Here is a 27,140-nt window from a genome sequence, read left to right on the forward strand (position 1 = left end):
TTTTCCACCATTTTGTTTTCTTCTAGCGAATCCTAAAACCGGTTAACAAAACTGTTCCATATCGTTCTTTTTTACTCTTGTTTACCCCTCAGTCGTGCATCTAGTTAAAGTAGGCGCAGGTATTCCTATTATTTTAGAGGGCAAATCAACAGGAATTAATCTGCATTTGTCTGTTTACAGAAACATGCATTTATTCTGCCGAGCCACAAGGTGGCGTATGTTCTACAGACCTTTAGTTATACGACGGATATATATTTTTTTAACTACCCCTTTAGCTAGCTAGCTTAACCGAAGGCAATTGTTTTGTATTCAAAATTATTAGCGATACTTGCTTTATTATAGCTTGCTGGGTGCTTCATATTGTAAAGCTACTCACTCTCTCGTCATCATGGACGAGGAATATTACGAAAGGAATATTGGAGACTGGGATGGTCCGGATGGCAATGTAAGCATAATCTTTACAATGTAACTGGTGAATGTACAATGTTAACCTTACAACAAAATGGTAGCGTTCAGGGAGCAAGCTCTAAATTGTTGCTGACTGTTGATTCATTGCTTGACAGACAAATCGCAAATGTATTTGGTGATCGCTACAATCTTAGGATGTTACTTCCTTGGCTGAAGTGATGTGACTTCCATCTAGCAGGACGACTATGTTGAGGGGGAGAACGATGGGAAAGTTCAGGAGGACTGCCTACAGAAGTTCTCCAGCAGAGATTACATCATGGAGCCTGCTGTCTTCAACACCCTCAAAACGTAAACCCATTATTGAATGTGTGTGTGTCTAGTAGTGTATGAAGAGTCAAACCATTTCCTGAAGAGACTTCTGTTTTCACAGATATTTCCAGGCTGGTGGCTCCCCTGAACATGTCATCCAGCTCCTGTCAGAGAACTACTCTGCCGTGGCACAGACTGTCAACCTGCTGGCAGAGTGGCTCATCCAGATGGGTAAACAACACTGGACTGAGCTGCAAATGGCACCCAAATCCCTATATAGTGGGCTGTTTGGGACCAAGGCCCGGACTCGTCCATAATCACTGAAAATGTGTTTTGGTTTTTCACACTGTTTGAGAGAGAGCCTAAATTACATGTTTTTTTCCCCCATCTTTCTGTGTATTTCAGGTGTAGAGCCTGCTCAGGTGCAGGAGCGGGTAGAGAATCACTTGAAAAGTCTCCTGATCAAGCACTTTGACCCCCAGAAGGCAGACTCCATTTTTACTGTAGAGGGAGAGGTGAGATCTCTGTCGCCAGTGAGACAAACTACTAATGCTTTGGACGTGAACGATAGCTGAAAAGTGATCTCCTGATTTCCTGCTGTTTTGTCCCACTCTTACTGTATTTTTTCACTCTTACTGTTGTTTCCCTCAGAGTATAGTCATAACACTATAGTATACAGAGTAACCCTGTCCTGTGTTTGTTCAGACTCCTGCCTGGCTGGAACAGATGATCGCCCACACCACCTGGAGAGACCTTTTCTACAAGCTGGCCGAGGCCCACCCTGACTGTCTGATGCTCAACTTCACTGTCAAAGTACTGATGATCACCCAGCAGTTAATAACTGATGTAATTATGGGTCAAACAGTGCCATCTTCCTCCTCTCCTTGCTGACTGTGTGCGTGTGTCCTCAGCTCATCTCAGATGCAGGCTACCAGGGGGAGATCACCAGTGTGTCGACGGCGTGCCAGCAGCTGGAGGTGTTCTCCAGGGTCCTAAGGACCTCTCTGGCCACGCTGCTGGATGGAGGAGAGGACAACCTAGAGAAGAACCTGCCAGAATTCGCTGTGAGTCTCACCCAGCCACATGCAGATTCTGGGCCTGTAGGGAAGGAGTGCTGATCTAGGATCAGGTCCCCCTGTCCATATAATTATATTCATTAGCTTGTAAAAAGGCAATACTGATTATAGATCAGCACTCCAACACTGAGTCACTTTATGAATAGCGGCACTGGTGTTCCCAAGAAAAGATCTAGGCCTATCTGTCATTCTCACTCAGAACAAATCCTTGGTTTGATGGTTTTGACAATGGGATGTATTTGAGGTTTTGATTCATTTGAAAACGATACTACAATCAATATTGCTCTAAGTAATATGGAATTGCATGAACGTGGGTAACACCACATGATGTTACAGGCTACCTGTCTTTTGGCATGAGTGTCTCTGTTGGTTTGGAGCTGAACTGTTCTCTCCTCCTTTTCTGCATTCCACAGAAGATGGTGTGTCACGGGGAGCACACATACCTGTTTGCCCAGGCCATGATGTCCATCATGTCTCAGGAGGAGCAGGGGGGGTCGGCAATGCGCAGGATCGGCCAGGAAGTACAGAAGTCTGCACATCAGAGGTATCCTGTCCTCTACATTATTTTGCCAGCATTCACTTATGCTCTTGGCTCTTATAAACAGCAAAGGCCATTGACAAATATAATCTATCTTGGCAGAATTCCATACTGATTAGAGGAAATGTATATTATTGAATTGATTCCTACGTTTTGTAAAATTATTGTATTATTATTTGTAAAATCCAGTGTTACAATAAACATTGAGTGAGCAGCTTTGTGGAACAGACAGTCTAATGAAATGATGGTCTCACCTATCACACTCAACTGAATGGGATTGTAACTCATTTTATTACAGGCTATATGTTCCTCTGGGAACAAAGCAGTTGAAGTACGTAAGTTCATTTGAGTGTTTTACTGTTCCTTGTGATGTTTTAATGTCAGGGGCCATGATGCCAGTCAGATCACTCTGGCATTGGGCACAGCAGCAGCCTACCCTCGAGCCTGCCAGGCCCTGGGTGCAATGCTGTCCAAAGGAGCACTCAACCCTGCCGACATCACTGTGCTCTTCAAGATGTTCAGCAGCATGGACCCACCTCCCGTAGAGCTGGTTAGTGTGGAGCATCCAAACACTTTATAACCTCCCCTAGGTTGCACCCTATTGCCTGTCTCTTATACACATCTAGATGTGTATAAGAGATGTGGAGCATCCAAACACTTTATAACCTCCCCTAGGTTGCACCCTATTGCAGTCCTTTTTTTCTTCTTTTTTTACCCCCCTTTTCTCCCCAATTTCGTGGTATCTAATTGTTAGTAGTTACTGTCTTGTCTCATCGCTACAACTCCCGTACGGGCTCGGGAGAGACGAAGGTCGAGAGCCATGCGTCCTGCGTCCTCCGAAACACAACCCAACTGCTTCTTAATACAGCGCGCATCCAACCCGGAAGCCAGCCGCACCAATGTGTCGGAGGAAACACCGTACACCTAGCGACCTGGTCAGCGTGCATTGCGCCCGGCCCGCCACAGGAGTCGCTAGTGCGCGATGAGACAAGGATATCCCTACCAGCCAAACCCTCCCTAACCCGGACGACGCTAGGCCAATTGTGCGTCGCCCCATGGACCTCCCGGTCGCGGCCGGCTGCGACAGAGCCTGGGCTCGAACCCAGAGTCTCTGGTGGCACAGACCACTGCGCCACCCGGGAGGCCCTAGTGCAGTACTTTTGATCAAAAGTGATGCACTACATATGGCATAAGGTGCTATTCTCCAAGTTCGATGGAGGGATATTTTCAACGGCCTTGCATGTCGGACGTGACAATAAACAATATGAGTTAGCAAGATGGCACCATCAGATCTGGAACCAGGCTAGCCTTACCAGAATGCTAAACCTGAGAATTACTTGTCTTTCAGCTGTTGATATTGTCTTTTGAGATAGTGGATGAAGTATTTCTGTTGTCTCTTCAGATCCGAGTGCCTGCGTTCCTCGACCTGTTCATGCAGTCGCTGTTCAAGCCGGGCTCAAAGATCAACCAGGACCATAAACACAAATACATTCACATCCTGGCCTATGCTGCCAGTGTGGTTGAAACATGGAAAAAGGTACCAGAAACAAAAACATCCTTGACATAAATCTCTCATACTAGCAAGTCTATCAGATTTTCTCTCGTTGCTCATACGTATGTGCAAAATTCGAAGAAGAAAAAATTCCCCCGGTATGTGAGAATATTTTATTCAATGATGCATGTTTTTTGTTTTTTTTTCAAGTGAAAACATCCAGATAACAGTGTCTCTCTTCTCATCCATCCACAGAACAAGCGAGTGAACATCAACAAGGACGAGCTCAAATCCACCTCCAAGGCCATTGAGACGGTCCATAACCTGTGTTGCAATGAGAATAAAGGAGCCACAGAACTGGTGGCTGAGCTCAGCACCCTGTACCAGTGCATCCGGTGAGCCCAGCAGCCAACCTAATGAGCCCATTGGTCTCCTGTATGTAGCTAACAGGGTTCCAAGAATGTAATTGGTTACCACTGTCGATTGAGACTTCCTTTGGGTGACCATCGTCGCTTTGTCCATTTCCAGGTTCCCAGTTGTTGCCATGGGGGTACTGAAGTGGGTTGATTGGACTGTCTCTGAGCCCCGCTACTTCCAGCTCCAGACAGACCACACCCCTGTCCACCTGGCACTTCTGGACGAGGTAGGGGTTTGTTCTTTTCCTCTGGTTGAGGGAGAACGTTTTTGTTGTGGTATTATGTTAGACTCACTACCTATAATAGATGAGTCCCTAATGGCAACCTATTACCTATATAGTGCACTACTATTGCCATATGTGTCTGGTCGAAAGTAGTGCACTACATAGTAAATAGGGTGCCATTTGGGACGTTACCACAGATGGTGCCTTTAACTGCCATTCTTGGAATTATTTTGGTGGTTAAAGACTAGGGCCAGGTTTTTAATCTAATCACCGCTTTTTAGCTATGCATCATTTAAAGGCAACGTTACTGCAGTCGCGGAGATCGCGTTCAAAGTAAACGCTGCAGATGTCGGCTCAATCGGAAATGACCTTTTAAACATCAACCGCACTACAACACGGATCTTCTGCGGTCCGGATTGAATCCTGGCTTTGGACTGATCTGCAATTCGGTGTTAAGGACAGAGAGTAATGAGAACATCATGTTTTTATTTCCCAGATCAGCACCTGTCACCAGCTTCTGCACCCACAGGTCCTCCATTTACTGATCAAGCTCTTTGAGACCGAACACTCCCAGCTCGATGTCATGGAGCAGGTGTGTGTTTTGCGTTTGTGCGTAGGCTTAATCTGGACCCATGCAACTGTCCGATAGACTTTCAGTGGATGACTTCTTAGCTGACTGTATGGGTGTTGTTGTCCCTGTCAGATGGAGCTGAAGAAGACCCTGTTGGACCGTATGGTCCATTTGCTGAGTCGAGGCTACGTGCTGCCTGTGGTCGGATACATCCGCAAGTGCCTGGAGAAGCTCAACACAGACATCTCTCTCATCCGCTACTTTGTAACGGAGGTAAGGCACACTTTGAGCCAGAAACTACTGTCAAAGAGGTCCCATTTTAAAGAGAAGTGAAACATTCTAAAGAAACTGTTTGTCTGTCGGTCCAACGTAGTTGCGCTTGAGGAAATGGTAGTGGAATTGAAAATGTAAAAAAATATTTTTGCCCTCAGGTGTTGGATGTGATTGCCCCTCCGTACACTTCAGACTTTGTCCAGCTGTTCCTGCCCATCCTGGAGAACGACAGTATCGCTGGCACAATACGCACAGAGGGAGAACACGATCCTGTTGCTGAGTTTATAGGTCAGTCTTTATACATATTGATTATATGACTAAATATTTTCATTTTGCCCAACTTGAAATATCTTTATGCTCTGTTTCAGCTCACTGCAAATCCAACTTCATCATGATGAACTGAGAATGATGCTGGTGGGTCCACCTTGGATGAGGATGTAGTGGGAATAACAGGGAGGGGCAGAAGGCGTGACCTCGGTTATGAGCCAATCATACCTTGACGTGTTCTGCTGTGGACTGGTGGACGAGGAATAGAAAAATTGAGGCAGACCATTTGCTTATAGACTGACCTGCGATTTTGCGTTCTCTTCAAATGTGGCGTAAACACATGACTTAGAGAATTAAAAGGATGTAGTAGTGTATCATTGCTTATCACAGTTAATAAGGGTCTGGAGGTTTGAGGATAACTTGTTTTACAGTGCAGCTCCATCATTGGTTTCACTGTAGTTTCCATTGGTATGTGCCAAGGTCCATTTTCTGTTGCAGTGTCTTTTGATTTTTATAAATGTTAATTGAAAAGGTTGGCCTTTTTCCTAGTTCCCCTTTTCAATTTGTCAAGAATCTTGACACATCTTGGTTTTATTAGTTTTTCGCACCTAGCAACAGTTAATTGTAGATCACCAGTATTTATAGGACAAGACAATGAGTTACAATCATCCACCATGCTGCATCGTTTCCAACTGGCCTGGATTCAAACACATTGCACAATTTCTGACATTAGCATGAAACACCTTGGTTGAAGACAAGCGTAAATTACTTTGAGATTTCAGTGCCAACTGATTGTATTTTGGATATTGAAATGCATAAATTTAACTGAATGATTTATAAGGGAGTCACAAAAACCACCATTTGGCCCCCATAAGAATACAGTTGAAATGCCTTAAGGATAGCTTTTCCACTCCCTAATAAAACTTGCGACTGACTGGGTTTGAACCAGGTCTCCTGCATGTCAAGGCTAAGCCCAGAAGTCTCAAGCAAGGTTACTCGTCAAACCATCTCACATTACAGCACCAATAGAACTGACTGGGTTTTTATTCAGGCCTACTTGCACAACACTATGGCAAACAAGCAGAAGGATCTGTGCAACAGAGGTGATGAATGCATGTGATGAACAACCTTGCCTGAGAAGTCAGTTTAATTGGAGTTCTAACTCAGGTCTCCTGTGTGCCAGACAATGCAACTGTTCAGGTCTCCGACCATTTATTAGATGGTGTCGTCACACGACCAATGCCTAGGCTTTGGCTAAACCCAGTCACATGTTACCTTTGCCGGAGCTTTTAAATGAACACGTCGTCGGGTCTCAGGCAAGGTTCTTGTCACAAAATCACGCTCTTTTGACGAGTAACCTTGCTGGATCTTGAAGACTTGTTTTGCATGTGGGTAGTCTAAAGTGTCGCCCCTTGCGCAATTAAAGTTTAATCAGCGTGATGTCCTTTACAATGGTGCCACTGGACTCATCTACAGTTGCACTGGTTCAACCAATTGGGGGTCGCTGTGGAGTGAGGTAGCAGATGTGGATTTGTGAAACTCACTCAGCCTAAATTGTCACCCCTTAATCAATTGAAGAATGCCACTTTCAATAGCACGGTGGGCTACAATATTTCAGGAGGGTGGTGACGTGTGTTGTGAAGCAGATTTTCTGAGTTAGTCTCTGTATAAGCTGAATCTGTCATTTAAATTAACTTGTCCCTATAGGCTTTATCTAAGTGTGCTAACAGTGTCGTGACATGCAGGAGACCTGGTTCGAACCCAGTCAGTTGCAAGATTAAATAGGGAGTCGAAAGGCTATCCAACTACTCTTATGGAGGCCAAATTGCAGTTGACACTCCCTTCTGACACAACCTGTGATCAGAACGCACGGCCATGGTCGAGAGTCTTAGCTTTCTGGAATGGGGTCAATAGCCTGAACGGTTCAAATTCTTAAGAAAATACAATCAACATGCCACATTAGTTTCAGAAACATCTAATTTTGCTCCAGGCTGTCTCTGGTTTTGAATCTGAAATGAATGCAATAGCTTCCATATTGAAACTCAAATTTAATTACATTTTAAAAACAATAGACCCAGCTTAAAAAATGTTACTTGAATCATTGACTTAAATCAAGAAATACAACTTGTACATTCAAACGTAGACATTTAAATAAACTCTGTTAGCACTGAAATCACACAAGTCAGTGCCTTACCGAGTTAATTATCATAGAACAAAAGACATATGGCATCAGAATTGATGAAGGCTACCACTGCAAACATTGACAGCATCAATTTGTTTTCTGGCATTGATCTTTGGCTAATTGTGCACATCTGCAGTCGTACTTGTTCCCAAGGCAAAGCACAATGTTTTGTTGCCACATTAAGAAAAAAACTGAATGTATTCCCTTTTCCTGATTTTACGGTGTTAAAATGTCGATGTAGCCTGAGATTGTCATAGAAAACTGTAGATATGCATAGAATAGACAGCATTGTGTTTAAAATAAACTGGTTGGCTCCACTGCCTGTTGTCTACATGTAAGTCTTGGGAACGATGGGATCTCCATACATGCAGTCTTCCTCCAGGGCCAGGTTGTACTGACTGCCACTTCCTCCCTTGTAGGCGCTGGTCACGATCCTCAACCAGCCCTTCTCTCCCTGGCAAGAAAATAGAAACTTCCTCAATCTGGAGTGTCAGCTAGATAAATATGCTTGATGGTACATGAGCATCAGAAAAGTTAACTACAGGAAAAGCTATAGGCTAGGTTTGTTGCCGCATCTTGAGCGCAATGTAATTCTGTAGCAGAACAGGATTCTCTGCTGCAGTTTCCATAGGAGATCACTACAGACATATTATGGCATTGCATGGTGTTCATTTGATAAGAAGCTTACCCAGGGCTCTCCCCAGGAGTTGCGGACGATCCAGAATTCCACACCATTCTCATCCAGGCCCCAGCCGGCAACGGACACAATGTGGTTGATGTAGGGCTCCTTTATATACTCAGAGTACAGGCCTCCTGTGTAGGCGTCCAAATTGTCTGTTGCCATGATCCCACAGCTACCAAGGACAAAAAAAGGCGTCTGTATTTAGTTAAAGAGACATGTTGGTGTGTACGTTTTAAGGGGCAGGAAGGGAAAGAGAATACTTGGACAGAGTTGCATGGCTGCAGTAAGCCAATGAACATTAAGCAGCAACTCCATACAGACAAGCAAAATTAATTGCTCCTTCACTAACTTCCTAAGTCATAGTGCTACTATGGGGTCACTTTCACAGCAGACATGGGCAAACTGACACTGAGGTAGGTGCCTGTTTGACTGACTTGGCTCTACTTCTCATGCAAATCCATACACATGTAACAGTATAACTTTAAACCGTCCCCTCGCCCATACCCGGGCGCGAACCAGGGACCCTCTGCACACATCAACAACTGACACCCACGAAGCGTCGTTACCCATCGCTCCACAAAAGCCGCGGCCCTTGCAGAGCAAGGGGAAACCCTACTTCANAAACCCTACTTCAGTCTCAGAGCAAGTGACGTAACTGATTGAAATGCTAGTAGCGCGTACCCGCTAACTAGCTAGCCATTTCACATCCGTTACACACAGTCACGACAGGAGGAGCACATGATCAGAGAAACAGTCACCACGTTGACCAAGTCCAGTTCCTAACCTGATTGGTCCGCCAGCATAGATCTCAGCCATCATCTTCTCCCTCCCACTGACAGCGCCGAAGTCTCCGACCTTCCACAGGGTGTAGTTCTGGATGATGTTGCAGACCCCGAATGTGGTGCAGGTTCCACACTGGTTGAACAGTTTGCACGCTGCAAGACAATATGGAGAACATGTTAAATCAGAGAAATGGCAAATTAACCACAATCTTAATTTTGTGATCAAGTCTAGAATGGGAAAGACTGTTCAGCTGGGAGTTAAGATCTTGAGGCCTTACTCTGATCCTTGGCCTGGTAGTTGTTGCAGGTCTCGTCAGGGATGCCATGTTTGTTGGCATACTCCCACACCCCAGTGTGATCACCTCCATGACAGGAGCCAGCCTCACCACAGTCCACCACATTCTGGACTGACAGGTAGGCAGAGGGCCAGGCTCCCTTCCGCTTGATGTTTATGCGATCTGGGAAAAGGAGCAGACCAACAACCAGTCCATTAATTCAGTACTTGTTCCAGAATCTGCTCATAAATGTTGAAAAGTCATCAAACTTAGTAAGGACAAGTCTAGGATTCTGAAGTCATTGTATTATTATGATAAAGTACTACTTGTATGAGCAGAGGAGGAAATTGCCCTTTAAAAACAGATTTACCAGAAACCCAAATGACAGGAAACCATGAAGCTATAACTGCACAGTCAGGTGTTGCCACAAACTTCCCTGCCAGGCCACCCCCCGAATGAGTCAGATGTGTTAAATGCCTGACAGGCATTCATGTTTGAACAATTGCAATGTTTATTCCACTTACGTTATAAAATCTAGTTTAAGTGACTTTAGATTAGTAAACCATCTTTATGACCGTCATCTTGAAGGGAAATTACCAAGCTTTGAAAGACTGTACCTATAGAGAATCAAAAGTTTGCAGACATCCATAGCCAAATAGAATTTTACAGTCTGATCTTCATCCTGTCCATTTGTACCATGTAAACTGTATGCTTTGTTAATTTCTATGAGCTGTACAAATTAGTTGACAGCAGAGCAGAAAGGCGAGCTAGAGGTTAGGCTACCTGCCATGGCGCTGGTGCTGCCGTGTGCCCAGCAGGATCCACAGTACTGGGGGATGTGCTGGTTGCGGGTAGTGCTGACGTAGTTGGTGCCGTTGATGTTCCTCCAGTCCCAGGCCTTGGGGAGCTCATTGAGTTCAAGGAACTCGTAGGGTCGGGGCATCGTCCTGATGAAAGACATGACATCAGGGTACAAGATGCTCTAGATATTCTTTTTTTGGGGGGGGGGGGTAAAGTGGTCGTTAGTCTTGTCCCGTCGCTGCAATTCCTGCACGGACTCGGGAGAGGCGAACGTCGAAAGCCATGCGTTCTCCGAAAACACGACCCCGCCAAGCCGCACTGCTTGCTTAACCTGGAAGCCAGCCACACCAATGCGTCAGAGGAAACACCATACAGCTGGCAACCGAAGTCAGCGTGCATGTGCCCAGCCCGCCACAAGGAGTCGCTAGAGCACAATGGGACAAGGACATCCTGGCTGGCCAAACCCTCCCCTAACCCAGACGACGCACACTCTGCCAATTGTGCGCCACCTCATGGATATCCCGGTCAGCTGCGCCACAGCCTGGGATCGAACCCAGGTCTGTAGTGACCCCTCAAGCACTAATGCAGTGCCTTAAACCGATGTGCCGCTCGGGAGGCCCTAGATTGAGTTCTAAATGTAGAGCGGCTCAAACTGCAAGCATGAAGGATCTAAGCACTCATAAGGTCCCATGCAAAACCGGACCAGATTATGCTTGGCAGAGCTGCCTCTCCCAGCACAAGCATTCTTTCAAAACGAAACTACCCCTGACAAGGGCCATGCATGTTTCGGGGGGGGGGGGGGGACCCAATAGCAAAATGGGATGGTAAGCTTTAAACGACAGGTCAAAATCTGCCCATACTACGGTCATCTCCTTCTAACCACAGACAAGTCAGAAACCTTGTCTCCGTCGGCTTTGATTGCTTTAAAACTTTAGATAATCAGTCTATTACAGAAGGCACATCATGGCTAAGTCTTAAAAAGGGGAGGAACTTGTCAACATTTGAACCATTAAATCGGTTGTACTATGTACAACAAACTCGCTCAGTAACTGACTAATGGCAATGGAGTGCAGAAGATGCAGGCAAAGTACGCCTGAACAACTCAAGAACACACAACAAAAAACAATTGAAACGCCTAGAGGCAAAAAAATAAGCATGCGCCTGCTGGCCGCCCTACTTCCCATATCAGATCTATGATTATATGAAATATATAAAAAAGTAACCCACAAAACAAAATGCGGTGGAGGAAAAAGCAATCTAAGTTTCTACTACAATCATGTTGCAACAACTAGCTACTATTTATAGCTCAAGAGCAATCACTAGACATATCAAATTTGGTGATGGAAGACATCACGGCTAAAGTTACCTGAATCCATTGTGCTTGTTCAGCTTGGGTCTATAGCATGGCTGCTTCTCGTTAAAATAGCGTCCAGCAAAGACACCCGACACCATAAACACGAATAACAACAGTGACCGAGCCATGTTGAAAAATATTTGTCATATGATTTCTTAGAAACTCCGTGGGATTTTTATACTGTTTCACCACGAGGGTCAACCTGAACAAGGCGTAAACGCGGCGCAGACTCGCAGAGTTTTGTGTCATAAGGATTATACTTCCCTGCCATTTATTACTGGTTTTACAGACAGCACGATATGGTTTATAGATCAGTGCTAACTGCAGTTCGACCTAAGTGAACAACCACGTAGCAAACGCCATCCCGTGATTAGTGACTCATTGCAGTACACTATACACATAGGAACAGCTGAATTGATTTTGTTTTTACAAACATTGCACATTCTAATTAATTAATCAACCAAACACTGCCCTTGGCTTTAATCATAATCCGTTTAAAAAGTTACATTTTGGGTGGAGGGGTAATATTGCCGAATGGATATAACATGGGCAGAACCTGCACTTCAAAATCCAGGAAGTCATGCATTGGTATGCTACAATTTGAGGCTTGCCAAAATATGACATTTCCATTTTACAGGCTTGCCAACATGTTTCATTGCAAGTTTCATTCAAGAGAGCTATTGATACAATGTTAACAATTTTACAGGCTTGCCTGCATCAATGTGGCCAGCGATCTAAGGCACTGCATCTCAGTGCTAGAGGTGTCACAACAGACCCTGGTCCGATTCCAGGCTGTATCACAACTGGCGCACAATTGGCCCAGCGTCGACCGGGTTAGGGATTGGCGGTATAGGCCGTCATTGTAAATAAGAATTTGTTCTTAACTGACTTGCCTAGTTAAATAAAGGTTAAATAAATAACAACCCGTGGCATTCAAATGTTGCTCCGTGCAAATGATCCGTGGTGGAAAAAGTACACAATTGTCTTACTTCAGTAAAAGTCATGATACTTTCATAGAAAATGACTCAAGTAATAGTAACCCAGTAAAATACTACTAGAGTAAAAGTCTATAAGTATTTGGTTTTAAATATACTTAAGTATCAAAAGTAAAAGTATAAATAATTTCAAATGCCTTACATAAAGTAAACCAGACTGCACCATTTTCTTGTTTTTTTAGCCAGGGGCATACTCCAACACTCAGACATAATTTACAAACGAGTCTGCCAAATCAGAGGCAATAGGGAAGACCAGGGATGTTCTCTTGATAAGTGTGTGAATTGGACCAATTTCCTGTCCTGCTAAGCATTCAAAATGTAATGAGTACTTTTGGGTGTGAGGGAAAATTTATGAAGTAAAAAATAGATTAATATATTTAATGTAGTGAAGTAAAAGTTGTCAAAAATATATATAGTAAAGTACAGATACCCCCAAAACGACTTAAGTAGTACTTTAAAAGATTTCTACTTAAGAACTTTACACCGCTGTAAATGATATAGGGTGCGTTCCTTTGTCTAGGCGTTGCTGACAGATCTTACAACACTTGGATAGGTTTTACATGTCACAATAAACACAATACAGCAATCTGTCAAGTCGATGACAGTCAATGTGCTAGGCAACCATTGGTTGATGCTTTCAACAACTGAGCTGTGGAACACAACCACAGCTTGCTTGCTACTTATAAAAGTATTCCACATTACCAGGCAAGGTTGTCAACTTTTGTATTCCATGCAGTTATAATTTTACAAGGAATATGACAAAGCATGTAAGATTGCTTAATGTTTAATTCCAAGAAAAGCAGAAGACACATTTCCATCTCATGTGGACTAATAAAGTTATAGGGACCCTTCAGCACCCAGCTGTGCCCTGGACACCATATGTGAATTGATCACCCCCCATCTATCTTCAGAGTTCGTACTGTTAGGTGACCTAAACTGGGACATGCTTAACACCCCGGCAGTCCTACAATCTAAGCTAGATGCCCTCAATCTCACACAATTTATCAAGGAACCTACCAGGTACAACCCTAAATCCGTAACCATGGGCACCCTCTTAGATATCATCCTGACCAACTTGCCCTCTAAATACACCTCTGCTGTCTTCAACCAGGATCTCAGAGATCACTGCCTGCGTACGTAATGGGTCCGCGGTCAAACGACCACCCCTCATCACTGTCAAACGCTCCCCAAAACACTTCAGTGAGCAGGCCTTTCTAATCGACCTGGCCCGGGTATCCTGGAAGGATATTGACCTCATCCCGTCAGTAGAGGATGCCTGGTTGCTCTTCACAAGTGTTTCCCTCACCATCTTAAATAAGCATGCCCCATTCAAAAAATGTAGAACTAAGAACAGATATAGCCCTTGGTTCACCCCAGACTTGACTTCCCTTGACCAGCACAAAAACATCCTGTGGCGTTCTGTATTAGCATCGAATAGCCCCCCCCGATATGCAACTTTTCAGGGAAGAGGAACCAATATACTCAGTCAGTTAGGAAAGCTAAGGCTGGCTTTTTCAAACAGAAATTTGCTTCCTGTAGCACTAATTCCAAAAGGTTTTGGGACACTAAAGTCCATGGAGAATAAGAGCACCTCCTCCCAGCTGCCCACTGCACTGAGGATAGGAAACACTATCACCAGATACATCTACGGTAATCGATAATTTCAATAAGCATTCTTCTACGGCTGGCCATGCTTTCCACCTGGCTACCCCTGCCAACATCTCAGCAACCCCCTGCAGCAACTTGCCCAGCAACGCCATAAAACACTCCTTCCATGGCCTCCAACTGCTTTTAAATGCTAGTAAAACTAAAGTGCATGCTCTTCAACCGATCGCTGCCGGCACCCTCCCGCCCAACTAGCATCACTACTCTGGACGGTTCTGACCTAGAATATGTGGACAACTATAAATACCTAGGTGTCTGGTTAGACTGTACTCTCCTTCCAGACTCACATTAAGCATCTCCAATCTAAAATTAAATCTAAGATCTGCTTCCTATTTCGCAACAAAGCCTCCTTCACTCATGCTGCCAAACATACCCTCGTAAAACTGACTATCCTACCGATCCTCGACTTTGGCGATGTAATTTACAAAATAGCCCCAACAAACTGGATGTAGTCTATTACAGTGCCATCCGTTTTGTCACCAAAGCCCCATATACTACCCACCACTGCAACCTGTATGCTCTCATTGGCTGGCCCTCGCTACATACTCGTCGCCAAACCAACTGGCTCCAGGTCATCTATGTCTTTGCTAGGTAAAGCCACACCTTATCTCAGCTCACTGGTCACCATAGCAACACCCATGTGTAGCACACGCTCCAGCAGGTATATTTCACTGGTCACCCCCAAAGCCAACACTTCCTTTGGCCACTTTTCCTTCCAGTTCTCTGCTGCCAATGACTGGAACGGATTGCAAAAATCACTGAAGCTGGAGTCTTATATCTCCCTCCCTCTAAGCATCAGCTGTCAGAGCAGCTTACAGATCACTGTACCTGTACACAGCCCATCTGTATATAGCACTCCCAACTACCTCATCCCCATATTATTACTTACCCTCTTGCTCTTTTGCACCCCAGTCTCTCTACTTGCGCATCTATCACTCGTGTTAATGCTAAAATTGTAATTATTTCACCTCTATGGCCTATTCATTGACTACCTCCCTACTCTTCTACATTTGCACACACTGTAAAGATTTGTATATTTTTTTTTATATTGTGCTATTGACTGTACGTTTGTTAATGTGTAACTCTGCAGAGTTGTTTTTGTCACACTGCTTTGCTTCATCTTGGCCAGGTCGCAGTTGTAAATGAGAACTTGTTCTCAACTGGCCTACCTGGTTAAATAAAGGTGAAAACTTATTCCAAATATCCAGCTTTACTATTCACATGGGTTATTCCCAATGTCCAGAATGACAAGTTGGCCATCAGTGGCTAGGCTATGGCTAAAAACCAAAGTATGTGTTTGCCTGATACCTAAACAAGCTAATTTGCTCAAGGACATTGAAACAGAAAAATAAACCATCACTTACCACACAGGATCAAACACCTTATTCAGTTACTTAACCATTTAAGGCTGCATTTTGATTTTATTATAGCTATGGTTAATTTTGGAGAATTGTGATAATGCTCTGGTAATCCATTCAAGGAAGGCAGAACCTTAAAGTGTTCAATATGCTATAAACATTTGCATATTCATCATCCCTCCCAATTATTCATGGCCCATTTGGAGACAAAATTAAAGACAGTCAATTAAATACAACATGAACAAATTTGAGAGAAATTCTAGCCACCCGCTCTTTTTCCCCAAAAATGTCACTGCATTGTGAATGAGTCGAATACAAATTGGGGATTGGAAATATTTTCTAGGTGTTCAGTGTATGTCAGTGTAAAGAGTGTAGGTGGCTGGGTCCAGAGGTGGCTGCTTGGAGATTTTACACCAGTCTCCTCCACTTGCAGTCGTGCTCCACCGGGTCCCTGGATGCAGCATTCATGGTAGCGGCCCCCAGAGGAGATACCTGGTTGAGCATGGGGTCGTCTGAGGCCTGGCCGAACAGAGCCATGAGCAGAGCCCCGCCAAAGCCGGTAGTGCGCTCCCCCTGCAGAGTGTAAGGGAGGGAAAGAGCGAGAGAGGACAGGTTACACCACGACTCAACTATATTTTGGCTCCCAGCCCCCATTCCCTTAGCTCCTACACATTTCTTCACCGTTCTATAAGCACTAGATAGATAAGCTATACATAGGAAGATCCTTTGTTTATACAAGTCAGTCAAGCTCTGTGAGGGGCTGAAATGAATTTAATATAGCATGTCTAGTCTATACTTTCTAAATATTAATTGAAACACTTTAAGGAGCTGTTCCCAGACACATTAAGCCTAATGCTGGACTATAAAGCCTTTTCAGTGAGAATTCTCCATTGGGTTTGCTTTTTAGTTCATGACTAGGCTTAATCTGCGTCTCGGAAATCACCCCTACTAAACTCAAATATCCAGTCACTTACAGCATGGACAGGGGAAGCTATGTCCACATGGACCCAGACCCCAGGCCAGTCAAAACCCAGGTGAGAGCCGATGAAGAGGCCGGCACAGGAGCGTGGCGTTCTTCCTGTCCTTTCACAGACACAGCAAAGACATGCATTTACATTTTAGTAATTTAGCAGACTCTTTTTTTTATTTTACCCCCTTTTCTCCCCAATTTTCGTGGTATCCAATCGCTAGTAATTACTATCTTGTCTCATCGCTACAACTCCCGTACGGGCTCGGGAGAGACGAAGGTCGAAAGCCATGCGTCCTCCGAAGCACAACCCAACCAAGCCGCACTGCTTCTTAACACAGCGCGCCTCCAACCCGGAAGCCAGCCGCACCAATGTGTCGGAGGAAACACYGTGCACCTGGCCCCCTTGGTTAGCGCGCACTGCGCCCGGCCCGCCACAGGAGTCGCTGGAGCGCGATGAGACAAGGATATCCCTACCGGCCAAACCCTCCCTAACCCGGACGACGCTAGGCCAATTGTGCGTCGCCCCACGGACCTCCCGGTCGCGACAGAGCCTCTGGTGGCACAGCTAGCGCTGCGATGCAGTGCCCTAGACCACTGCGCCACCCGGGAGGCCTAGCACACTCTTATCCAGAAAATATATAATAGGCTGAAGGAAAATTATCAACAATCACAATAGGCTGTAGAGGCTATTTGATTGTACTCAGATCCAGGATTCGGACCTGCTAGAGACTGGGCATACAGCAGAGTAGTGGTACCACTCACAGCCACAGAGTTCTTCATGTCTGCCACGGCTGAGGTGAACTCGTTGAAGTGCAGCTCTGGGCAGTAGACCAGGGGATGAGCCAGATCCCCGCTGCTGCGGCCCGCCCTCACACACGCCGTCTCCCACTGCTCACTGTTGGTCATCACAGCATAATGGTACTTCCCTGTGGAAATCCCCTAGGAGGGCCACACACAAATTCAACCATTGTTGGAAACATATACTCATTTAGTAATTTGTAATATAGGAACTATGGTTATTCACTAAAGTGAAAGAAGGTAAGAAGACGTATGATGACATGTTTATATTGAATATACACTGTACAAAAATATAAACGCAACATGTAAAGTGTTGGTCCCATGTTTCATGAAGTGAAATAAAAGATCTCAGAAATGTTCCATTCGCACAAAAATATTATTTCTCTAAAATGTTTTGCACAACTTGAATTACATCCCTGTTAGTGAGCATTTCTCATTTTCCAAGATAATCCATCCATCTGACAGGTGTGGCATATAAAGAAGCTGAATAAACAGCATGATCATTACACAGGTCCACTTTGTGCTGGGGACACAAAGGCCACTTTAAAATGTGCAGTTTTGCCACACAGCACAATGCCACGGATGTCTCAAGTTTTGAAGGAGTGTGTAATTGGCATGCTGACTACAGGAATGTCCACCAGAGCTGTTGCCAGAGAATTGAATGTTAATTTCTCTACCATAAGCCACCGCCAACATAATTTTAGAGATTTCGGCAGTACTTCCAACCGGCCTCACAACCGCTTACCACATGTATGGTGTCGTGTGGACGAGTGGTTTGCTGATGTTAGCCTTGTGAACGGAGTGCCTCATGGTGGCGGTGGGGTTATGGTATGGGCAGGCATAAGCTACGGACAAGGAACACAATTGCTTTTTAAAATCGATGGCAATTTAAAGATACCGTGACGAGATCCTGAGGCCCAAAGTCGTGCCATTCATCTGCCGCCATCACCTCATGTTTCAGCATGATAATGCACAGCCCCGTGTCGCAAGGATCTGTACATAATTCCTGGAAGCTGATAATTTTCCAGATCCTCCATGGCCTGCATACTCACCAGACATGTGACCAATTGAGCACGTTTGGGATGCTCTGGATTGATGTGTGACAGAGTGTTCCAGTTCCTGGAGTGGGACAACATTCCACAATCAACAGCTTCTTAAACTTTATGCAAAGCAGACTGACTGGTTTTCTGATCCACACCCAAACTCTTTGTTTAAGGTATCTGTGACCAACAGATGCATATCTGTATTCCTAGTCATGTGAAATCCATAGATGAAGGCCTAATGAATTTATTTCAATTGACCGATGTCCTTAAATGAACTGTAACTCAGTAAAATCTTAGAAATTGTTGCATGTTTCATTTATATTCAGTATAGATTTAAACCTTTTCTGGTCAGCAACAAAAATCAGCCCCAATTTTGTGCTGATCAGACCTCAGCGACAAATGTTTCACTTGCAATTAGCTACTTCACTAGCTAGCACAAAAAAATCCAATATGGTGCATCATGTGGTGTTTTCAGAATGAGCCAAATCAGCACATCATGAGGGTTACCACAGGATGTGGTGTCGTCATCACCAGCACGAGGTGTGTTTTGAGTTAGAAAATGATTGTTCTAAGGAAAATCTCTTTATGTAGGCCTAACAATTTTGTGTGATTAACACCATCCACTTGTGTGAGACACCAGTTGTTTTGAGTTCCTCAGAGATTGTGGGGAGTTTTAGCTTTAGCTCAAGACAATGTCAGTGAGTGCAAAGATCAACGGAAAGTAAAACTTTTTCATTACTAGGCATTATGTCTGTCACAAGCCCTGTTAACCTTTGCTCTGATCGAAGTGCAGTAAATGTAAAACAGTCCCAACTGGCTTTTATGAGTGTTTCAACAATGTACATGTGATGACTTAACTTTCTTGGGCTAACATTTATTACCAAACCATCACTTCCGAATTATTTTTGGGACTAAATCTTATAGAAATACAAATACTATTATATAATTGCAAAATGATATCAATCTCTTGCTGCAAAATGACAATAAGTGATTAAAGAAGCGTGGGGCATCAAAGTAATGTAGGCCAGTGTTGTTGCCAAAGCTGCACTGCTGTGGCTCTAGAGGCCACCCGTCACACACCTGTGCCCCTGTCAGAGTGGCCATATCCAGGATGATGTCAGCAGAGAGGTCCTTGCTGGCATACACCACACCATCAGAGAGCACTAGCCTGCCTTCAGCATCAGTGTTCTTGATCTCCACTGTGAGAAAGTTAGCAAAACAAGAGGGGGAAAAATGTATTTCAGGCCATAGATTCTTCAATCAGAAAGGCAGCAAAAAGAGAACAAAAAGCTATTGAAACCATAAATTAACCAAACAAACTAAATGTAAGCCAATAATGAATCCTTGCTCAAATGCCAGCTAATTGTTTCTTTCCCACACAAAAGCCCATCAGAAGGAAAAATTCTACTTACCTCCATCAGGTTGCCATCATATTAGCCCGGTTCCCATTACCTTGCCTAACTGGTTTACATGCTCCCCCAACGGCTACTCACTTTCCAGAGTAGAGCGTGTGGATGTCATCTGGCCGTGTGGCAGTGGGTCCGACTGCATTCTCCGCCAGGCAGAATACGGCATGGAGATTGTCCTTGAAGCCCTGAAATAAAGACACATTTCAAAAGGTTTGCACACAACTTTTCAACAGCTCTAACCAAACTTTCAGTACATGTTCCAATAGGGTGTCTCCTAACAGGACCTTATGTTTCAAATAAGAAGTTGACTTGAAAGAGTAAGCAGGGGTAGTAGGTACAGTAGGCCTCACCTGATTGACAGTAGCTTTGAAAGCTCCTAAAAATGGCTGCTGCCTCACCAGTCTCTTTCATCCCAGGCATGTTGGTCGTGATGCAAAAGAAAAATACATTCAGCCTTTACAACATTGTAATTTAATACTTATTTGGCTGGCAACTCCCTAACATCCATTGAATTGAACAAAATAATCACATTAAGGACCCGTTCCAAATGGCACTCTAATTCCCTTTACCCATAGGGCTCTCTTCAAAAGTAGTGCACTATAGGGAATATGGTGCTATTTGGGATGCAGCCCAACTGACCACCCATAAGCATACCTTTTTACCTTTCCCTTGATGCGGAGACCTCCGGTGTCATACACAATGCCCTTGCCCACCCATGCAATAGTCTGGGTGGCACCATCTGGTTTGTGACTCAGGACTGCCAGGGCAGGAGGGTTCACCCCTGGCTTGCCCACTCCATAGATCTCTGAAGGCCCAAACAGTCCAAAGTGATCGAGTTGATGATCACAGAAACTAATGTTGTGTTATCAGTCAGAGAACCATGATGAGTGTATGTGCATCATGACAACTCATAAACCAGAATACACACTTTGTTCCAATGTGGAAAAACTCATTTAATTTGACATTCCTTTTTGCCAAAATCTCTTGGGTCCCATTACATCAGCTTGTTTTGTTGAGAAAGTAACAAAGCTGAATAGAAACGTTATACATTCAAAGACAAAACAGCGGAGAACCACCAAACGAACATACAGAGCTGTATGCCCCCTTTTTAATTTGCTCTACTTCTTCAACCCAAACCTTTATTAGATAAAGGGAACCTGAGTGAACAAATAACACAACAATTACATAATTTATTTAATAAACTAAGTTATGCAACACACAATGCCCCTGTGTGAAAAAGAAATTGCCCCCTTATACTAAATAACTGGTTGTACCACCTTTAGCTGCAATGACTCCAACCAAACACTTCCCGTAGTTGTTGATCAGTCTCTCACGTCGCTGTGGAGGAATTTTGGTCCACTCTTACATGCAGAATTGCTTTAACTCAGCGGCATTTGCTTTAACTCAGCGGCATCAAGCATGAATTGCTCGTTCCAAGTCCTGCCACAACGTCTCAATTGGGATTAGGTCAAAAAAAAAATACATATATTTTATTTTATTATTTTTTTAATTTTACCCCCTTTTCGTGGTATCCAATCGCTAGTAATTACTATCTTGTCTCATCGCTACAACTCCCGTACGGGCTCGGGAGAGACGAAGGTCGAAAGCCATGCGTCCTCCGAAGCACAACCCAACCAAGCCGCACTGCTTCTTAACACAGCGCGCCTCCAACCCGGAAGCCAGCCGCACCAATGTGTCGGAGGAAACATCGTGTACCTGGCCCCCTTGGTTAGCGCGCACTGCGCCCGGCCCGCCACAGGAGTCGCTGGAGCGCGATGAGACAAACCCTCCCTAACCGGCCAAACCCTCCCTAACCCGGACGACGCTATGCCAATTGTGCGTCGCCCCACGGACCTCCCGGTCGCGGCCGGCTGCGACAGAGCCTGGGCGCGAACCCAGAGACTCTGGTGGCGCAGCTAGCACTGCAATGCCCTAGACCACTGCGCCACCCGGGAGGCCGATTAGGTCAAAATTTGATTGATGTAGACTTGATTGTGTGTTTTGGATCATTGTCTTGCTGCATGACCCAGCTGCGCTTCAGCTCGCAGACTAATGGCCTGACATTCTCCTGTAGAATTCTCTGATACAGAGCAGAAATCACAGTGCCTTCTATGAGGCAAGTCGCAGAGGTCCCGAGGCAGCAAAGCATCCCCAAACTATCACACTACCACCACCATTCTGACCGTTGGTATGAGGTTCTTACTGTGGAATGTAGTGTTTGGTTTTCACCAAGCATAATGGGACCCATGTCATCCAAAAAGTGATACTTTTGAATTATATTCTCATAGGAAATTCTTCCAAGAGTCTTGATGATCATCCAGGTGCTTTTTGGAAAACATGAGCCAACTTTTTGGATGACAAGGGTCCCATTATGCAAATACTTTTTCACGGCAATGTACCAAGAAAACTCTAAAAGGGAAGTGGAAGAAAGCATGTGGTCCACACGTGACCTGATACATACAGTACATATTTATGTTGTTGTTTAAACACTGCACAAGAGTACAGCCAGTTTGAAAAACGCTTTTCTAACTGGCCCACACACATCTGTGTGATTGCAAGCAAAGAACCCAACAGATTGGAGTTCCAATCCATAGCTAAAATGGCTTCAAATGGAAGCATAACACCTAGCCAAGGCTTTGGATGCATGGCCATTATAACAAGCCTTCTCCTGATACAGTACCTCCAAATCCTTTCTGTTTCAGTTCCTCTCCACGAATTATGACAGGAATAACGCCCAGTTCTGTCCCCACTGCCTTAATCTCCTGAAGACAAAAATACATACTCAGTCAAATACAGTATATTTGACTCCAGTGAGTTGCGTCTCCTCTGTCCTGTGGGAAGAGGCAGAGCAACGGGAGAATATGGGGAAGGCCGGGCGATGGCACAGGCCGAGGCAAACACATCAGACCGCTCTCACACACCATCTGTACAGACAGGAACAAACACACTTTTACTGTCTGATAACAAAATGTAACAACGGTCAGTCTAAAATGATCAATAGTGTGTCAATCACAAAGCAGGCATTGACATATCTTCTTAGAAGTAAAACCAAATGTAGACCTAACCTAGATTTGTTTGAGACTTTGGAAAGCTGTAGGGGCAGATCTATGGCTTAATGATCACATTAACACTAGGGATCTAATAATAAATGTCTGGTGTCTGATGCATAATGGCAGATAAGGTCAGCAGCGCCGTAAACTCCACAGGCCTGTTTCCCGCCACAGATTAAGCCTAGTACTGGACAACAACAAAAAACATTCTCAATGGACAATTTCCATTGAAAGTGCATTTAAATCCAGGACTAGACTTAATCTGTGTCTGGGAAACCGGCCTGTGAAGTTTACGGCGCTGCTGACCTTATCTGCCATTATGCATCAGACATTTATTATTAGATCCTTATTAGCCTCCAAATTAGCCTTTAATCCCAGTGAGTATGTTGAACTRACTGACCAGGATGCATCGGCTCGTCCCTCCAGGCAGGCAGGTGCGGACCAGACGGGAGAGGAAGTGGGCAGAGGGCAGCTGTCCGTAGGGTTAGGGTTCAGAGCACTGAGGGCAGCCTGCCAGATCTGGATATAAATAAAAACACACATTTCACTCGTTAACACGGCACTATACCACCCTGCATCCCACTGCTTTACTCTGAAGCTAAGCGGGGTTGGTCCCTGGATGGGAGACCAGATGCTTCTGTAAGTGGTGTTGGAGGGCCAGTAGGAGGCACTCTTTCCTCTGGTCTAAAAAAAGATATCTCAATGTCCCAGAGGAGTGATTGGGGACATTGCCCTGTGTAGGGTGCTGTCTTTCAGATGGGGTGTTAAATGGGTGACCTGACTCTCTGTGGTCACTAAAGATCTCATGGCACTTATCTTAAGAGCAGGGGTGTTAACCCTGGTGTCCTGGCTAAATGTGCAATCTGACCATCATGGCTACCTAATCATCTTCAGCTTCCAATTAGCTCATTCATCCCTGTAACTATTCCTCAGGTCATTGCTGTAAATGAGAATGATTTCTCAGTCAACTTACCTGGTAAAATGTGAGTGACAATCATTGGCTATATTATGGTGATCACATAAGTGCTGATTCTGAATGACGCTGACTACAGTAGAACTAATGAAGGCATATGACATAAGTTGTCTGACAACAAATTGTTGACCAATGCACATGATGTGATAGAGATTTTTGCAAAGCAGAAGACCAAATAGGAGTCAAAGGATGCATTTATAGAGGCAGCCCAATTATTGGCAAAATATCTGATTGTGCAAAATACCAATGTGGCAAAAGATCAGAATTGAGACTCCAAAATCAGCTGGCTGGACCAAACATTAAGTCATGTCACAAGGAGTAATAGCTAGGTTAGTCGTTGCCTGGGGTCCAGGTGGTGAATATCTAAATACACCATCTGGAACATGATAGTGTTTGTTCCTCTCAGATTCTCTACAAGCCCGGAATGTTGAATACCATTTTTWAAATTTACTCTGCGTTGTTGGTCCTTCAGTTGCTCGAAATTTGAGACAAAATATCCACAGGAAAGTATTGTTTAACCAACCTTTTAAAGCATCGRTACTGAAGTTAACATTTCTATCTGGCACACACGTAAAACCATATAAACACCTGCGGTATACATGGTTCATGTGTGTCCGTCTTGTGCACCTACCTTCGGTGATTAACAAAAAAACCAATTGCGGCCAGCAATTGTGAAGTCACTCAGAAAAATGAATCAAGTCAGTAAATATAGTTGTTGTAAAATAACGAATTGTTCGCGAACTGAACATCACTAATCTTGATTGCCACACACATAGACCTGTGTTTTGAAGTCGGTTTAATAATAACGTTACTTCCCTGTGGATAGTTTGTCAAAAATTGACCAGCTGAGGGACCAGCACCACGGACAATCGGCAGAGTAAGTTTAAATATTATTGTATTCAATATTCGTGACAAACAAGGGACATTTAGAATGTTTATATGTAAATGTGCAGAGTGTTGTCTACATAATGTGAAGACATCGCCACATTTCGTGACTAGGTTAGTAGGGGACATGCGACTTGACACATGAACATGTTGAGAAGGTTGGAACATGCTAGCTAGCTAATCCAGCAAGACTGACTTTCCTACAGGCCGGCTTCTTCTAGTAAAATGGGGGRAAAGTTGAATATGACTTTATTTAATTTTATTAAGAATAGAGGCCATTTTTTTGTTGTCAGGGATCAAGGAACTAGTCAATRTGGTTGGTTGGAGAATAGAGATGGCATGTTACAAACTAACAGTGGTTATGACCAGTAGCGGTCGGTGACGTACATTTTTTTTATGAGCATGGCCTTATTTCTATTAGGCCTACAGCAAATATTGGATGACTGTCATTCATATTCCATTCACCCAGCTCAATGTACCATCGACAAGATTTAAGCTACTACATGATAGGCTACCCGAATTTGCCCTATAAACATCACGAGGTTGCTACAACCTATCCTACAAATTAAAGTTTATAACGTGGGTGTGTGTGCAGGTCAAGAGACAAATTGGAGGAATAAAGGTGACATACATTCAATATCACCTTGCACACTCATACCTGCATCTAGCTTATCTGGACTGCAATAATTTCATTCCGTTTGCTTCCATTTAAGAAAAGTTCATCACTTTGCTTGTTGTATAAATTCCTTCTTGCATCTACGCACTCTCCGCCTTTTAGCTTTTCCCTTTGCTTGTGTACTTCAGTGCACAACACGAGCTGTTTGTGACTAAGCGCAAAAACCTCTCCAAGCCTAACCTTTATACCACAACCGCTACACAGCCTAGATCATTGTCAACAAACTAGAACTACCACGTTAGTAAACCCACAATCCAATCTATGTATGCAATCACACAGTACAGCAAGCAGTTTAGCAGTTGTCCCGGTGGCAATAGATTTATACAACCGAAAGCTTACCTTGACTAGGAAGAGTTGCAGTGTTGGATAGATAGCCAGCTAGTAAAAAAAAAAAAGCCTACTCAACAATCTGACTCTCTGTTTGAGTCATGTTGTTGAGTAGGCTAAATTAGCTAAGTAAGTGAAAGGTAAACTAAGAAAATATTTACGACATATAGCTAAGCTCCATCACTCTGCTGCATCCCCTTAATTTTTGAAGAAATGGGTCTTTCTCTCTCTCTGAGTCAACTGCGCAACACTTTATGCACTGCAGTGCTAGCTGGTTGTAGCTTATGCTTTCAGTACTAGATTTACATTTACATTTAAGTCATTTAGCAGACGCTCTTATCCAGAGCGACTTACAAATTGGTGCATTCACCTTATGAAATCCAGTGGAACAACCACTTTACAATAGTGCATCTAACTCTTTTAAGGGGGAGGGGTGGGGTTAGGAGGATTACTTTATCCTAGGTATTCCTTAAAGAGGTGGGGTTTCAGGTGTCTCCGGAAGGTGGTGATTGACTCCGCTGACCTGGCGTCGTGAGGGAGTTTGTTCCCTTTTTCCCTAACCGGACGACGCTATGCCAATTGTGCGTCGCCCCACGGACCTCCCGGTCGCGGCCGGCTGCGACAGAGCCTGGGCGCGAACCCAGAGACTCTGGTGGCGCAGCTAGCACTGCAATGCCCTAGACCACTGCGCCACCCGGGAGGCCGATTAGGTCAAAATTTGATTGATGTAGACTTGATTGTGTGTTTTGGATCATTGTCTTGCTGCATGACCCAGCTGCGCTTCAGCTCGCAGACTAATGGCCTGACATTCTCCTGTAGAATTCTCTGATACGAGCAGAAATCACAGTGCCTTCTATGAGGCAAGTCGCAGAGGTCCCGAGGCAGCAAAGCATCCCCAAACTATCACACTACCACCACCATTCTGACCGTTGGTATGAGGTTCTTACTGTGGAATGTAGTGTTTGGTTTTCACCAAGCATAATGGGACCCATGTCATCCAAAAGTGATACTTTTGAATTATATTCTCATGGAAATTCTTCCAAGAGTCTTGATGATCATCCAGGTGCTTTTTGGAAAACATGAGCCAACTTTTTGGATGACAAGGGTCCCATTATGCAAATACTTTTTCAGCGCAATGTACCAAGAAAACTTAAAAGGGAAGTGGAAGAAAGCATGTGGTCCACACGTGACCTGATACATACAGTACATATTTATGTTGTTGTTTAAACACTGCCAAAGAGTACAGCCAGTTTGAAAAACGCTTTTCTAACTGGCCCACACACATCTGTGTGATTGCAAGCAAAGAACCCAACAGATTGGAGTTCCAATCCATAGCTAAAT

The 27,140-nt window shown here is 44.3% G+C and overlaps 2 protein-coding genes and 1 pseudogene across 3 annotated transcripts; 1 reads left to right on the top strand and 2 right to left on the bottom strand.

The window, feature by feature from the left end:
• The first annotated feature begins 243 nt into the window (after positions 1 to 243).
• Positions 244 to 8,074, top strand: LOC111965327 (negative elongation factor D). 2 transcript variants are annotated; one of them, XM_023989437.2, is made up of 15 exons: positions 244 to 445; positions 644 to 756; positions 839 to 948; positions 1,123 to 1,232; positions 1,423 to 1,530; positions 1,629 to 1,781; positions 2,207 to 2,337; positions 2,716 to 2,881; positions 3,734 to 3,868; positions 4,079 to 4,218; positions 4,352 to 4,466; positions 4,960 to 5,055; positions 5,167 to 5,307; positions 5,466 to 5,595; positions 5,676 to 8,074. In XM_023989437.2, exons 1-15 carry the CDS (start codon positions 389 to 391, stop codon positions 5,708 to 5,710), a joined length of 1,740 nt encoding a protein of 579 aa, XP_023845205.1. In that variant the 5' UTR covers positions 244 to 388; the 3' UTR covers positions 5,711 to 8,074. The 2 variants fall into 2 exon arrangements, with proteins under 2 accessions (XP_023845205.1, XP_023845214.1); XM_023989446.2 differs by having other exon boundaries at positions 647 to 756.
• On the bottom strand, positions 7,603 to 11,778 carry LOC111965338 (cathepsin Z). Its single transcript, XM_023989458.2, has 6 exons — positions 11,663 to 11,778; positions 10,279 to 10,442; positions 9,499 to 9,678; positions 9,223 to 9,373; positions 8,445 to 8,610; positions 7,603 to 8,210 (listed from the first exon to the last, which is right to left on the bottom strand). Exons 1-6 carry the CDS (start codon positions 11,776 to 11,778, stop codon positions 8,085 to 8,087), a joined length of 903 nt encoding a protein of 300 aa, XP_023845226.1. The 3' UTR covers positions 7,603 to 8,084.
• On the bottom strand, positions 11,687 to 25,899 carry LOC111965347 (probable aminopeptidase NPEPL1; annotated as a pseudogene).
• Positions 25,900 to 27,140: the final 1,241 nt, after the last annotated feature.

Source organism: Salvelinus sp. IW2-2015, linkage group LG1 (genome assembly GCF_002910315.2).
Source record: "Salvelinus sp. IW2-2015 linkage group LG1, ASM291031v2, whole genome shotgun sequence".
Taxonomy (NCBI): domain Eukaryota; kingdom Metazoa; phylum Chordata; class Actinopteri; order Salmoniformes; family Salmonidae; genus Salvelinus; species Salvelinus sp. IW2-2015.